The sequence below is a fragment of the Podarcis bocagei genome (genome assembly GCF_964188305.1).
Source record: "Podarcis bocagei genome assembly, chromosome: 2".
Lineage (NCBI taxonomy): Eukaryota > Metazoa > Chordata > Lepidosauria > Squamata > Lacertidae > Podarcis > Podarcis bocagei.
Window position 1 is genome coordinate 75315517 of NC_138126.1, and position 16316 is coordinate 75331832.

At 42.6% G+C, this 16316-nt stretch overlaps 1 protein-coding gene across 3 annotated transcripts in view; it reads left to right on the top strand.

Annotated features, from left to right (window-relative positions):
* The window catches only part of FSTL4 (follistatin like 4), a 354194-nt gene that overhangs the window by 194036 nt on the left and 143842 nt on the right, over positions 1-16316 (top strand). For all 3 annotated transcript variants that reach the window (XM_081185557.1, XM_081185558.1, XM_081185559.1), the window contains exon 5: positions 14320-14507. In XM_081185557.1, coding sequence (XP_081041683.1) covers positions 14320-14507 — 188 coding nt within the window. The remainder of the gene's footprint in view (positions 1-14319; positions 14508-16316) is intronic.

Here is a 16316-nt window from a genome sequence, read left to right on the forward strand (position 1 = left end):
CCAGACACTGTAGAACATATTCCTTTCTGCTGTCCACTGTACAACCAGATACATAAACATGTGCTATCCCCCCTTTTTGGGTAGTTCACCATCACGGCACAATGAAAACATCAGATTCTACCTGTCTGATATTAACCTGGAGGTAATGGCAAAGGTGGCTGAGTTTTTCTCAATAGTATCTCTTAGAGTGGTGAATGGCACCGTTTCACAGGAAGACACTCCAAAGAAAATTTCTGTTACTATATGACTTAGGATATTTCTTTGTATATACAGTGGTACCTTGGGTTACAGATGTTTCAGGTTACAGGCGCTTCAGGTTACAGACTCCACTAACCCAGAAATAGTACCTCGGGTTAAGAACTTTGCTTCAGGATGAGAACTGAAATCGTGTGGCGGCGGCGCAGCAGCAGCGGGAGGCCCCATTAGCTAAAGTGGTACCTCAGGTTAAGAACAGTTTCAGGTTAAGAACAGACCTCCAGAACAAATTAAGTTCTTAACCCGAGGTACCACTGTATTTTAATTGTTTTGTATATGGATGTTTTAAGATGGTCTATATCTGTAATGCCCAATAAAGGTTTGGAGAAAGAAAAAGAGCAGAATTATTATATGTACAGAAGCAGGTCTTTCCAGAGCTTTCTGATATCCCTAAACAAGCACCCAATTGCCAGGACCAGAACGGAGCATATATTTGTAATTCCTTCATAAACCTTAAATAGTAGCCAGAGATGGTTCTGAAATTTTCCACACTCTCATTCCTCTCCCGATTTTGGCATTCTGAGTGATGTAGTCCTCTTTAGAAGAGGTGGGAACTCAACCTGGGGGTGCACCCTACCCCAACATCTCTGCATGTGCCTAGCACATGCAGTCCATTCTGAGATAGAAGCTCTGAAGGCAGCATCTAGGCAGTATCTGAGACAAATAAAGCTCTTGCTTCAGTTACGTAATTGGATGTAAACCCAAAGCCAAAAGGCTAATATATTTGACACCCCTAATTTCTGAGTATTCATCAGCAACAATGGAGCAACAAAGACCTTGGGATTTGCTCTTTCTTTGATCAATTTAAACCATGGCTGAGAACCACTCACCTGAGGGGCTCCCAGGGAAGAAAGTGTCGCTAACACAGGCAGCTTAATAAATACAGACAAACAGTCTACATTTTGGTGTTGCCCTGTCTGTCAAATGTGAGCAGCATGTAGCAAACTAAGATAACCAAGGTTTGGGTTAATTCAATCTCAGTGAATTTGAAGCAATCTGTTTCTGAGTACAAAGTGGGCAGAGATGTTCCTGTTCAAACAACACGATAATGTTTTAAACATAAATACAAGGTACAACCCACAAAAGCACAAGATGTCTGGGACGGAAGATTAAGCCAAAGATAGAGAGCATCATGCTTAATAGAGATGTCAGTTTTACACAGTAGGGCTTCCTTAAACTAATTACATGTGATTTGCTGAAGCAAGGAGATAGAATTCCAGCTCTCCTTGTTTATGCAGAATGCCTCACTTGCAGATTTCAGATGCCCAAATGAAGTGTTTTACTCTTGCCAAACAGATTTTGTATGGAGACAGTGCAAAGAAAAGGAGCTTGATTCAAGTATTCAGCTTTGAATTGAAATGAAACTGCAGACTGTTGATGCACAATATTTAGGTGTAGGAGCAATGCCATCATAATCCAGAATAGGCTATAATTTCTCTAGTAAAAAATGTGAAATGTGGCCAGCTTCCTCTTGATCCAAATCACTGAGAGATCCAATGGGGATGGTGACAAAGGAGTGGGCAAAGCTAGCAAACTCATCCTTGCTCTCTCTCTCTCTGCGTATGTATTTGAATTGTTTGAAATATGTTCTCTGCGTTTCTAAGTTTTTAAAATTGTTGTTATTTTATTGCTTGTTATTTACCATGCTGGGCTTCTTTGGGAAGAAGGGCAGGATATAAATATAATAACTAACTTATTAATAAAGAAATTACTGGTTTAAAAACAACACAAAGCTATTTCTATCACTGGTTTGGCCGGCTTTGTTTCCTGAACTAGGCAATGCTGTCAAAAACACTAGATCAGCAGGTGTAGTATAGAAACTAAAGTAGTTACTGCATGCTGACAAGGAATGACATTTAAAAAATGACAAGCTTCACGCTGTTGCAAATAACCTCTTTAATGCCACATCTGGTGTGGTAAAGAGTCACTCTGAGAATTAGTCCCACTTGAGTTTTACCTTTGGTGATGTGTCCTTGTCTTGCGGTGTGATGCTTCACCCACTGGAATAGCTGAGGCTGGAGAGTTCTCTCTTCCTGTGACAATCCCACAGCTAAGGACCAATTTCTCTCCCTGATAGTGTCGGGTACAGCACTCTCAGTTGCTTTACAGCTGAGCATGCGGATAGATAATCATGTGTAATTCAGCATGCAGGCTGGAGGTTGACAGCTCCTAATGTAATTCCCAATCATGACATCCTAACTCACCAGTTTCAGGCAGCGATGAAGAATAAGAAAATTTGCTGAGTTACCAAACTGCAAATATGTAAAGGGAGATTGCTGCATTGTTCAAGGAGAGGAGGATGGGTGTTTAGGCAATGCTGTTTTGAAGTGTGCTCTGCTCATATTCCACTGACGCAGGTGGTGCATATTTATGTCTTTTAAAAACCTGTGATGGTAGGGAAATAAATTTCAAAATGGAAATCATGTTGCAGTGTTGACTATTTTAGCTTTGAATCAATTTCTATGGGTCTCGGTGGTTTTTTTTAAAGACAGTTTTGTCATGCAGTTCTGGGATGCAGGTTCACACTGACAGATTGCATCAGTTGTATGTGTGCTCATTGTGTGTTTTGATTTCTGAAATTCCTGGGGCACTTTGGGGAGCCACTGTGTGAGCATGGGAATTGTGGCAGCATGAACGCATTTCTTGCACACACACACAAAAAAAATTCTCCATGCAATCCTGTCAACAGGGAGAGGATTGCATGGAAAACAAACACAAATCGCACAACTTCTGTTGCAATCCAAAATCCCACCTAAAGACAGTGGTTAGTTGTTAATCATCAAGGCTGCAGCTGATAATATAACACATTATCTGCGTGCAAAATATCCCAGGTTTAGTCCCTGGCATCATCATGTAGGGCTGGGAATGACTCCTGTCTAACATCCAAAGAAGCAGGCCAGTGCTAGGCAGGGTAGACAATACTGAGTTGATGGACCAGGGGTCTCACTTGGGATAAGGCAGCATCCAACGTTCTGTCAAAAGTGGCTCACCTGGTGGTGCAGAGCTACATTGATAGCCTCCCAGCAGTGCAATCACTGGTGCTTAGAATGAGGTGGAGCCAATCCAACACTCACTGGTGTGGCCACACAGCTCCAACTTCAGTGTTGCCTCACTTCTCCCAGTAAGTGGTAATGGTGCCACTGCTGAGAGGCTATTAATGTGGCTCTGCCCCACTGAGCAAACCACTCCTGAGTACTATATTCAAATGCAACCCAAAATTGAAGGGCATAAGTACTAGAAACTTATCCAGACAGAATTAATATTCTAGATGAATTGACTGGCCTTGTTCTCACTGAAGTGGCAAACCTGTGTCTGGCCTGTACCAGACTGCAGATAGGAGCTCATGCGACTGTATGCTCCACCACACAGAAAACTAGAATATTCCAGACAAGGCTTGGTTGGTTTGAAGTGTGAACCCTTGTCCTTGAAATCCAGCTTTCTACTTCTGAGGGTATGTATTTCATTTAATTTTTGTGCATTCCATCATGTGAGCCCCACCTTGTAGTCTGAAATGCAGCCCAGACAAAGATTTAGTGAAAACTCAATGCATTTCTTTTGCTAAACAAATGGTTTTCACTTTCAATAAGTAATTCTCTTCATTTACAGAGATGAAAACTTATTGACACCATATTTTTGGCAGCTGACTATATTGAGTGACACCGTGAGCTTAAAAAATTGGAAATGTCAGAAATCCCTGGAACACATCTCAACAAGGAAATCTAGATTCATGCACCATTGATTTTTGGAGGAAGCTACATTATGTAGATTACTATATAATACAGTTATGGAGAATTCAGCACAAAAATTCCAAGTGCCAAACTAGATAATATGAGAAATGTGTGCTTCCCCCATTCTGTTGTTCTTCTGGTTAAAAAAAGGGGGGGGGAATAGTGAGTATGGTGGGTGTGATCAAGGTAATAAAGGAAAAAGACATTATAGCCCTAATGATACACCCCCAGTCTCTTCCTTGCATGAGGGAAACTACCATTTATTGTTTCTAATATTGTTTAGTTTAGTTGTCATTCGTCTTATTGTAATAGCTGGTCTCTTAGGCTTCAATCCTATACCCACGTACCTGGGTGTAACCTCAACTGAATGCAGTGCAACTTAATTTTGCATAGACTTGTGTAAGGTTGTGTGGCTAACATTAATGTATGGTGCTGCCGTATCCTTTATCTGAGAGGCTCCTGCCCCTTTAAGAGTAGTAATGAAAATGAAAATGCCACAAGCTGTGGCTTCTCTCATCTCTGCAGCGCTGTGACAAGGAAAAAACTGCCTCCAATTAAATTCCTGTTTCTATGTGCAACACATAAAAGTAGCAGATGCCTTTTGTGAATGTAGAGCTGTGGCAGCCCCATGCTGCTTGGTTAAAATTTGAAAATGCTGGTATTAAAGTATGACGCTTGTGTAGCATGATGAAACAATGAATTTGGAATAGCTAAAAAGTGTGCTTTCTAGGGAATGGTGGAGGAAATACTCAGTGCTAGAAGGAATACACTAGTTCTTATTCCTTTAATGATATGCTGTACTAAAGGACAGTTGTGTTTGAAAGACCTGCTCCTTCCTGATTTGTTTTTCCTGTTATCCCAACACAACAGCAAGGCAGCCGCCAGAGTTCCTAGCCCCTGTTGTATGTCAGGCAGTCTTTCACAGTAGCATGTTCAAGAGTACCCAAGTTTTCACTCTTCAGAGCTGCTGCCGTGTTCATCCGGTTCTTGTTAATTGCATCTGCTTGAAGAACATTCAGTTAACCCCCTTCCCGACACCCGATTGACACTCTTGTTGTTTTGCAGATTTGACTTCACAAAAGTCAGTGAACTGTGGGTTGGTGTTTAGCTCCCACAGTAATAATCTGTTTCATTTCACAGAAACCCCGGGTAGGATTTTCAAAAGTGGGCCAATTACTAAGGGAGCTGGATTAATGAGATGTCATCACTTACCACTTACCATTCTCTGGGAGGATGGGCTTGATAAATGTAGTTCATTGCCAAGTCCTGACATAAAAACAGGACCACGCTCTATGATTCTTGGCAGGCTGATCAATATTTTATCTGCCAAAGCATGCAGAAGTGCTAAACAGAATGATTTGTGTGGCTGCTGTGTAAGAGAAGACAAAAAAAGAGGGGGGGAATAGGCCTCTGTGAACAGAGCATGTAAATTTGATGGACATTAATATTTACGGAGCTTTTTTGCAATCAAGAGCCTGAAAGTCTGTGTTTTTCATTTTTTGAAACTGCATGAATATTGGGAGATTATAAAACATGTAAGCAGATTCTTTTTCTTTTTTTAAGTGTCTTCAGAGAGCACCTCTGGCAGTATGCTTTGTGCTGACTAAGAACCCTATTGAAGTTCTTAAGACACATGGAGACTGAACACGTGAAAGGGCTATTCAGAATGTTCCCCCGATGCCAACATGTGTGCTGGCTATCGTCCCTGACTGATGTGTGAAGAGCATCAGTCTGATGTAGGCCTACATATGAGGACACACACACACACACACACACACACACACACACACACACACACCACGAATAAGGCTTGGGTTCTTGGCTCCATTGGAAGCAATGCTTCTGAAGTTTTCCGCTTCTGAATTTCCCTCTGGATTTTGGAGATCTAAACTACCCCATCTTATTTCTGAAGTGGAACCAATCCAATAGGAATCCTGAATTGTTCCATGAAACACACACAAAACACAAATACACATGCATATGAAAGCTGGAATATAGGAAAACAGGAAGCTTCCACTCCTCCTCAATTTTATACAGAGTGCATGCATGCCTAATTTTGAAATCAAGGAATGAAATAAGAAAAATCTGGGAAATCTGCCCATTGGAGAAATCTGCCCATTGGAGTGGAAGCATGATTTTTTAAATGTAGTTTCAGTACATGCTATTATGCTCACAGTGAAAACCTCTGCTTTTTAGCTAGGGAAATGTATTGAAATCATTGCGATGGATGTATCTTATGTGTAATATTTGTATATCATCAAAAGGATCTGAAGAAACAGAAGTGGCACTTCAGAGTGGGAGATGTGTTGACCCCCAGTAGCATCAATCATATTCTAGAAGGGGGAGGAGACAGGATTTTTGCTTTAAAAGGCTCCAGAGTGCTGTTACAATTGATTGTTAATTGAGTGGCTACATGACATATATTTGGTGAGTCCTGATGATTAGAGGTGAGGCAGATAACTTTGAAAGTACAAACACATGTAATTAGGTTGTGTGAAAGACTTTAAATAAATAAATAAATCCAATTATAAAGAGACATGGAAAACAAGGGATGGATTTTTCAACATAATTTCCATACAGATCCAATGAAACCTTAAGCAGCCCCTGAATTATAGGTCATGAAATGAGATTTGGAAAGACCATGAAATTCAGGGCTTTTCTGCCCCAGGTTGTAATGAAAAGCAAAATGTTGGGCAGGGGAACATTAAAAACAGCGAGAGCCACTATCCCCAACAGACTCTGCAAATGAGTAGTGTGTCACACTGCAGTGTTTCTGCAGTTGGTGTAGCCACACTGATTAGATATTATTTATAGCTATTATAAACAGTGCTGAAATGCTTAGTCACCAGCCTTCCTGCCGAAGGTTGAATGCACACACTGGCCCTTCGCTTGGCGTTGCCACACCCTTCTGGCCCCGGCCTCTGACGATCCAGAGTTTCTGATCTCAAGCAACACCAGCATGAGTATAGCTGTACATGCACAGACACCCCTCTGCAAAAACCTGCAAAACCTGTGGGTGTCAGGAGAGGGGCAGTCCTTCTCCCCCATCCGCCCATGCATCTAAGCTACCCACGAAGGAGCTCATGAAAGGGGCAAATAAAAGCAAACAGGACTTCCCCCCTGCCCCATCCATGACCCCCCTAAAATCTGGTCTGGGGGGTTGGAAGAGAACAGGTTGCAGGGGGAGGGGAGATGGTTCCATCTAGCAATCAGAAATACTTAAGCTGATGGAATAATTTCCTTAGTGCAAAGTTGAATTCCACCCCGAGCCTTTGAGAGCAGAAGTTATCAGCGATATTTTCAACCCAGAGGGCAAGAAACTTGACTACTGATAAATGTATCCAGTTATTTTAACACCGTCTGATTGCCTCACGGCCTGCACTCTGTGAACGCTCCAGTGAAATGTTTCTGAAGCTTCAATGTCTTCAAAGTGGATGTGTCTCTCAAAACCTGCCTTGGGATGGGGAAATGGATGAAAACTGACACCCATGTTTCTGGTTTGGACACCAGGTGGTCAGACTCAAAGGTGTACCTCAAAAGACATAAAACCAGCTAATGTAGCACATAGAATATAGGTTCAATTTATGAAAGAATCAGGAGTCCTTGGGAGTTGCTAACAAGGCAACCCAGCTGTGAGCTACCTATTAAAAAGACTCACCAATGAGGATATTCTGAAATGAGATAAATTGCTAATAATGAATTCGTGTTGTGAAGGAAAGGAAACTGCTGGAGGGCACTTAACAAAGCAGAGGAAAGAACACATTTGTGAGAGCACATTTTTTTAATAAAAAAATGGCGTTTCATTATTCTATCTGTCTTAGCAGCAACAGTTATAGTGCCGGAAAGGGGACACATTTGTATGAGCCACTGGTGCTGCCAAATAAAACCTAAGAAGTGAGAGTATTTAGTAGATAAAGCTAGTGGATTCCAAGCACAGCGTAAGAAGATTACAAGTGTCATTGACAGCAGCAAGAGGGTAAAGGGAAATGATAAGGAGAGAGTAGCCACTGCCCTTGCTAAGCCCTATACAAACATCTCAAATAGGATTTTAAGAACCCTTTTGTGGAGAAGGTAAGGGAGTTACAGCATTTTAAAAATAAATAAATAAAGCCACCCAGTTGAACAGTGCAGGAAGGGAAGGCACTTTCAGGAGTTTGGGTAAAGCTTTTGAAGAAAGTGGCGCCAGGAAGGCTAGTCTACTTCTTGGGATTCGCATCACCCACACAGGAGGAACTCTTCCATCACAAATGCTCCTTTCCTCTCCTAGAAGGTTGCTTGCTGAAGATGCAGAAACACCCTTGCAGCATTGGAAGAGAACAAAGAGGCATTAGGGGTGGCCCAATCTCTCAGTTTTGCTTTCTCTCTATTTTTCATTTTTTCCAATCTGCAGTTTTCCGCATTCTATAACTATTTGTGGGTTGGTTTGTTGGTTTGTTTAAAAAAGTCCTCAGGGAAATTCATCTGCATTTTAGTGCAGAATCCTCCTTTGCAAAACCAGTTCCCCATATATAATGTTTTGGTTTGTTATTTCCACAAATGCATGCATTTTATGCACACAATTTTGTGTCTGGAGAACTGCGCTGCAAAATTCAGAGAAGTGCAGATTTTAAAGGATGTTCCGTTCATCCATTGTTCTGGAAAGTGTGTGAATTAGGTAGGTTTGCCTTTCAATGTGAACTCAATCAAATCCCACCAACTCCCACCCCTATTGGAAACAGAGTGGGTGGTGGCAAGGCAGGCTAAAGTGGGCTTTGGTGAAAATCACCCTTCTTCCTCCTCCAGCAGGTACATCCACTGGATCGCGGCCCTCCCCTTCCCTCAAAGGGCACTCTGGATCCAACCCATTTCTTTTTCTCCATTGTTCTGATTCTTATGCATATGTAATTTTTAATTTTCATTTAATATGTGTTGTAAAAAGAACGATAATATTGAATAGAAATGGTCTCTGCGTTAACTGTTCCATTAAGTGTCCCTTGGGGAAAAGAAAGCTTTTAACTCTCTATCTCTGCTTGATGTATTAAATGCAATGATATTTATTAAACGCAATATTTGATAGCAAACCTGAGGCAAAAGTAGGGGCAGGGGGAAATGCTAGATGGTTGGTATTCTTACTGAGCCCTTCTATCAGAAACCTGTGCAGCTTCAGGACCAACCTTAAGGGCAGCCCCACATAGAGAGCATTTACAGCTGTCTAGTTACCAATGCATGAACCTCAGAGCTGAAGCTGACCTGGACCAGGAATGGTCACAGCTGGTGTACCAACCAAGGCAGCTTCTAAACTGTGAGTTCTGAATTGTGCAAGGAGCCTCCATGAGTACAGAAGTTGCTGCAGCCAGTACAGGATGTGGCAGCTAGGTTGTTGAGTAGGACGTCTTGCTACAGTATGTACACATTATAGCACCATTAAAGGCGTTGCAACGGCTGCCAATATGGGGCTGGGTCAGATTTAAAGTTTTAGTTATAAAGCCCTAAAGAACCTGAGGTCAAGCTACCCTTCAGCGCTGAAGGGACCTACCCCCTCCCCTTTCCTTATGTGCTTTTAATCATGGATGGGGGGGATGCTTGAATAGGACTTAAGTGATGCCCTGATGTGCTAGAGGTGTCAAGCAGTGATTTTTATCTATGCAGGCGGAGGGGTAGCCATGCGTCTCACAGGATGATATTAAAGGATAAATTGGCTGAGTAGAAATGCTCCCTGTGATTAGCCATTCATATAAAAAGAGACACCTATTCATAAAAGACAAACTGAAACATGAGTAGATTATCAAGTGCTTGAACTGGTCATTTGAATCCTTTTTCAGTGTCGTTTTAAATATGGAGACTTCACTCTCTTTAGGTGAGGAGGACACCACCGTCTTATGTTTGAGATATTTATATGCACATTAAGGGTTATAGCCAATATTATTCCTCCTCCTCCTCCTCCTCCTCCTCCTCCTCCTCCTCCTCCTCCTCCTCCTCCTTCTTCTTTACATACCGCCCTATACCTGGGGGTCTCAGGGCAGTTCACAGAATAAAATCAAGATATAAAACCACAAAATACATAATAAAAATAAAAACAACCCAAAAGCCCCCCTCCCCCACAAAAAAAACACATTTTAAAAGGGCATAGGATGTAAATCAGATCAACCAAACGCCTCGTTAAAAAGGTACATTTTTGCATGTTGCCTAAACGTGTATAATGAAGATGCCAGGTGAAATTCCCCGGGGAGAGCATTCCACAGATGGGGAGCCACTGCAGAGAAGGCCTCTTCTCGTGTTGCCACCCTCCGGACCTCAGAAGCAAGGCCTCAGAAGATGATCTCAGGGTCCAGGTAGGAAAGAGGCAGTCCTTGAGGTATTGTGGTCCTGAGCCATTTAATGCTTTATAGATCAAAACCAGCACTTTGAATTGGGCCTGGAAACTAATTGGTAAAGGTAATGGGACCCCTGACCATTAGGTCCAGTCATGGCCGACTCTGGGGTTGCGGCACTCATCTCGCTTTATTGGTCGAGGGAGCCGGCGTACGGCTTCCGGGTCATGTGGCCAGCATGACTAAGCCGCTTCTGGCGAACCAGAGCAGCTCACGGAAATGCCGTTTACCTTCCCGCCGGAGCAGTACCTATTTATCTACTTGCACTTTGATGTGTTTTCGAACTGCTAGGTTGACAGGAGCAGGGACCAAGCAACGGTAGCTCACCCCGTTGCGGGGATTCAAACCGCCGACCTTCTGATCGGCAAGTCCTAGGCTCTGTGGTTTAACCCGCAGCACCACCCGTGTCCCTAACTAATTGGTAGCCCTACGTATAATGCATTGCAGTAATCTAACCTTGAGGTTACCAGAGCATAGACAACAGTAGCTAGGCAATACCTGTCCAGATGGGGGTGTAGCTGGGCCAGCAGCCGAAGCTGATGGAAGGCACTCCTGGCCACTGAATTAATAATAATAATAATAATAATAATAATAATAATAATAATAATAATAATTTTTATTTATACCCCGCCCTCCCCAGCCAAGGCCGGGCTCAGGGCAGCTAACAAGCAATAATAAAAACAAGTTGAATGATTACAACTTAAAAACAAAATTAAAATACAACATTAAAATATTGAAACATCAAAATATTAAAATGTAGCCTCATCGCAGGAGGAGAAAGGAAAAGAAAACAGAAAGAGAGGGAGGGAGGGAATCAAATTGGCTCCAAGCCAAAGGCCAGGCGGAACAACTCTGTCTTACAGGCCCTGCGTAAAGAATAGAATAGACCCATTGAAATTAATGCACATGACTAACTTAGGTACTTTAATTCTAGTGGGTTTACCTTGAGTAGGACTCAGTGGAATACAAGCGCATGGGTAAAATTCAATGTGGCGCTGAGTGTGATATGCACATGGGAAACGAGGTCCTCTCTATGTGACCACCTAATTTTGTTCAGAGGGTTCCTCCAACTCCCCAAAGCAGATTTAAGGGACACCAGAGATGCATAGGGCAAGGAGATGGTCATGTTGTGCAAATGGACCTTGTTCCATGCATGCAACAAATTAGTTGAATCCCACACTATGTACTGACTGAATTGCCAGCTATGCTGCAGCGTAAACTTTCAGTGCAAGCTACAATACACACAGAGTAAAACAGCACAAGAAAATACAGCAATAGAAACAATACAAAGCATGGAAATCAATGAAAGCCAGACTATGTATAAAACAACTGCTAAAACCAGATATACAAGATACTGGAAAAACTGGGCAAATAAATTTTCCAGTCACTTTTGCACTGGGAAGAGATCGAAAATGGATCCAGATGAGCTTCTCTCTGGAGGCGTTATTGGACAGATTCATATGATAGAAGGTAGACAAGTCTTATGCTATGATTGGGTGGGATCATGCTGTGCCTACTGGGGGTGGGAGATGAATTTGGTTCCGTTCAGTTAAAAGTGAAGCTATTCACACTTCCCAAAACAATATACAGGCAACTCCCAATTTACGTGGGGGTTACATTCCACGCTATCACACATTTAAGCGAAATCATATATATTTGAAACACCATTAAAAAATCCTGCAAACACCCCATTCCACCCCCCACCCTGCCCCACCTTGGCCCATTCCACCCCGTTTTTTGTGATGTTTTCAAGTCACGTCCAGGTTTGGTGAGATGTGCATGTGCTCAAACAAATACATATCGGAAGCACTGCCTGTACAAACCAAAACATTGTCATCCTTTAAAAATTGTAGGTCTTGCTGCCTAGTAAGGATGCTTCGGACTGCAGCCTAAATAGTGTTTTTTTGATTAATTGAATGGCATGTCACCAATTACTGTGTTCATTAGTCAATTAAATTTACATTGATTAAATTACATTTGCTGAATTGCCCATCACCACAATGTATACTGAGACAGTGAAGGAAGTGTATAATAATTTACAGCCCCATAAACAAAATCCAGTGCTGATGGGCAAAGGGAAAGGCCACTTTTAGTATTCCCCCCCCCCATTCCTCTCAAATAGATAAACCAGAGCTAAAATGGTTACATAACAACTGTGCTATTAACTCACAGCCCCACTGATGAAAATCTGCACTTACTGATTAAAAGTGGCATCCTTTGATTAATTGCATAAAGCTTTAGTTGATTAATATACCAATTACAGTGTGCAGCTCTACTTATTGTGGGAGTGGGGTTTTAAAAGGAAGAGTTTCTGTTCTCTTGGTGTTCTCCTTCTCCCGTGATTTGAGTTTCCATTAAAGCACGATTCACTCAAAGACACAAGAGCTAAAACATTCTGCCTCCCAGTGTCCCCACAGGCATGCAGAATCTTTTTTGGGACCTTCATGCATTTCATGTGAAAAGTATAGAGAGTTTAGGAGTATGTCCTAGTCTTAGAAACCTTGCCACAACCAGAAACTCTGTTTTACCAGGGAGGTTTCTAAATGTGTTCAACAAAATGCACATAAAAATACTCTTTAGAACATAGTCATTCTTGAAAGGATACAATTGTACCCAGAGGCGTAGCAAGGTCAGGTGGTACCCAGTGTGGATTTTTTTTCCCCACGCCCCACATCAATGGCTCGGGGTAGGCTTGGGAGTCGTCAACCCTCAGCAATGACACCTGGTCTGGTCTGCGCCCCCCGCACCCCCCTTCCTACACCTCTGGTTGTAACAAAATGTTGGCTCCTCCACTAATACATACTCCGCTTCAGTGTTACTCCATTTCTATCCACTGTTTCTCCAATCAGACTTACTTATGGGATCTTTTTATTCTTAACATTAGTGGTCCCTTACACACTTCACTGGTCCCTGTCCCAACCTCCACTGACAGAAAGGGGAAAATAGCAGCGGCAAACCAGCAGAAGCCCCATTTTGGTTTCATAGCCTATCATCCTAATCTTGAACTCATTATCAGGAAGTCAGTCCCATGGAAATCAGGATATCTTATATCCGAGGGAAACATCTGGGAAGATTTGGAGTTGCCCTCCATCCTCTTTGCTTTACAGTGCTATGTACCTGGCCAGCTGAGTTCAAGTCTTTGATTAGGCTAGTCGTGCTCCCTTCTACAGTAGGGAGTTCTTTTTGCAGATGTTACCAAGTACATCCTCCTGAGATACAGTCGAAGAAGAGTGCACAGAGCATTCCATTATGTGATGTGGTGTCAAATGGGTCAGAGCTTGAAAACAGCACAGGGGAGGGTTAAGTCATGTGGGTCCTGGTACCACAAGCCCCTTTCAAGCAGTATTGTTTCTTTTATTTTTATTTATTTGTTTATTTTTAAAAAAAACCTTTTGAAAGTTTTGTAATATAACACAGCCGCAGAACTAATGGTTTTCGAGTTTGGTAATTTGAGTTTCAGCTTGTAAATGGCATATTTACAGTGTGCAAATGATAGCACAGTACTTCCGCCTGATAATCAGCAGTTCACGCCTTGAGACTCAGTTAGTTATGATCACCACTTCAAAGCCACTCTAATCTTCTCCTTATATATTAGAAAAACCGGACTGCACTGTGGAAACGCAGCGGTGCATAAACTGCGACTATGTGGGGGCAAATAAGGATACTTTTAAAAAAGCATCTAGAGGACATTTAATGCATTCAGCAGATATTACATTTTACACGGTTGTCTGCTGAGTGAAGCCGTATAATCTGTAAAGTGAGATACTGATGAAGTTCCTTGGAGGTAGGATTTAGGGAGGGGGAAAACCTTGTCTTTATGAAAGGGCATCTCATTAGGATCATCTTAAAGCATTGCTTTTGAAAACCTCATAGGTGCAGGGCATCTCCCTTTGGGCGGCACCTTTTCTGGCTCTGTAGAAGTGCAGTCTTTTAGCAGATCAAGCAGGGAGAAGCACGCAGTCACGTAATCATGTTTTATCTTTCAGGTGACACGTGTACAATGGCAGACTACCGTCAACTGAAGGGTATCCTGCTGGACCTTCAATCTCACCGGCAGAGGCAGCAAAATCACCCAGGAGATGAGAGAATCCAGAAGCGCTTCTTAGTTGAAGATATGTTTAACCACTTGGATATAAATGGTGATGGGCACCTCAGCAGCTCTGAATTGGCTCAGGTGGGTTTGTTGTTCAATGAAAATCAAATTATGAAGTGGACTGCATTTCCCATTCAAAGTGTAAATTGAGTGTAACCACAGTGGAATCCTCAAGAGACTAGCTGTTTGTAAAACTCTGCTGAAAATTAGACTATGAAATATCTTGCCGTAGCTGACTTTTCTCCCATCTGCCTCAGGAAGCAGTGGCATTATTTTATATTGTTAAGGATATTTTGCAAAATAAGAATTTTCTATGCCACGTTTCCCCCCCCCCCTCCTTAGCTCTCTGGCAAATATAGGTTTGCGTCTGCAATCATCTTTTTTAAACATGCCCTGCTCGCTGACAGATATCAGATTTTATTTGCATTGAAAAATATTTAAATATGAAAATCAGCATAGATTCTCGCTCCTTCCTCTGAGATGCTCTAATACTAAAAATTTCATTAACAACAGTTTCTGTCCCACATGTACAATATCCTTTGTAGCTGCAGAAGTGTTGATTGACAATAGATCAATTTAGATATATGGTGGTCACACACACACACACACACACACACACACACACACAAAGTGATATTGTCTTTATTATCATGCTGTGGGAGGTTATTCCCATCATGCCCTGATTATGTATTTTTGAGAAAGATCCTGCTAACCAGGAAGAAGGATGGACCCTTGATCTGATCCAGCGTGTTCATTTGTGCTTTGAGGCCCCCAAGCCCTTCCCCTGAAAATAACTTCACACTGACACGTAATTTTTAGTTTAAGTCATTGGGCAAAATTTAGGCCACAACTTTCTTGATTACAGCAAAGTAAGCGGTATTGGCTTATGCATTGGCAACAGACTATAACTGACTCCTGCCTCTCTGGCTGGAAGTCTGAAAGGGTAAGCACTAAACAAGGGAGCAACATCAATGAAGACCAACCGAAGCTTACCCCGGGGTTCCTGTGGTCCTGGCATGGCCCTAGCCCCTCAAGCGGACTTCAGACGAGATCCAGGACCCCAGATTCCTTTACCAGAATACCCTTATTCATGGAGGGGCAAGTGATGGCTGCACCTCCCCTCCAACACACTTCAATAAGCCAATGCCTAACCACCAAACATTACAAAGTTGTGACGATTGCTAAGGGGGTAGGCAAAAACCAAGTGACTACAGCCAATCTGCCAAATGGAAATAATTCCTACCCAGCCCCTGCTCCAAAGCAGGTGACCCAATCCAAAGCAAGGCCAAAGCAGCACCACCTAAAATTAGGGAGGGAGGGTGGGTGTTTTGCAGCGCGAAGCAAGTGCACCCAGTTACGGCGCACTGCCACTTTTGTAGGCCCCAGGAATTGCGCTAACTGCCCCAATTGGCCCAAACAGCCTGGCGCGATCCTGGGGCCCAACGGTTAAGGCTTGGGCCACGCCTGGCAACAACTCTCCTAGCGGGGGTGTCTTAGGGGCCCGCGCACAACCAGGAGCCTCATTAAGGAGGATTCTATTTGTTCTTGTAAGATGACACAGTTGCTGAAAACCACAAGAGGAGAGAGGCTCTTGTTCTCATGTTCTGATCGTTGGTTTCCTATAGGCATCTATCTGGCTGGGCAAGATGAGCTATTGGCCTGATCCAACAAGCTCTTCTAATGTTCTTAGGAGATTTGCTGGGTAGTTTCTCTCCTTTTCCTCTGCAAATTTTCAGGAGTGAATTTTCAATGGAATGAGCTCTGCTTCCCATCTCTCCCACTGACAGTTGAGGGCAAGGAGGCATCAACTGATGATGGGCTATATTTTTTTGAAAGTTTTCAGGAGGCAGCAAGATGCTGCTTTATCTTCTGCAAAAGACCAGAAAAGGG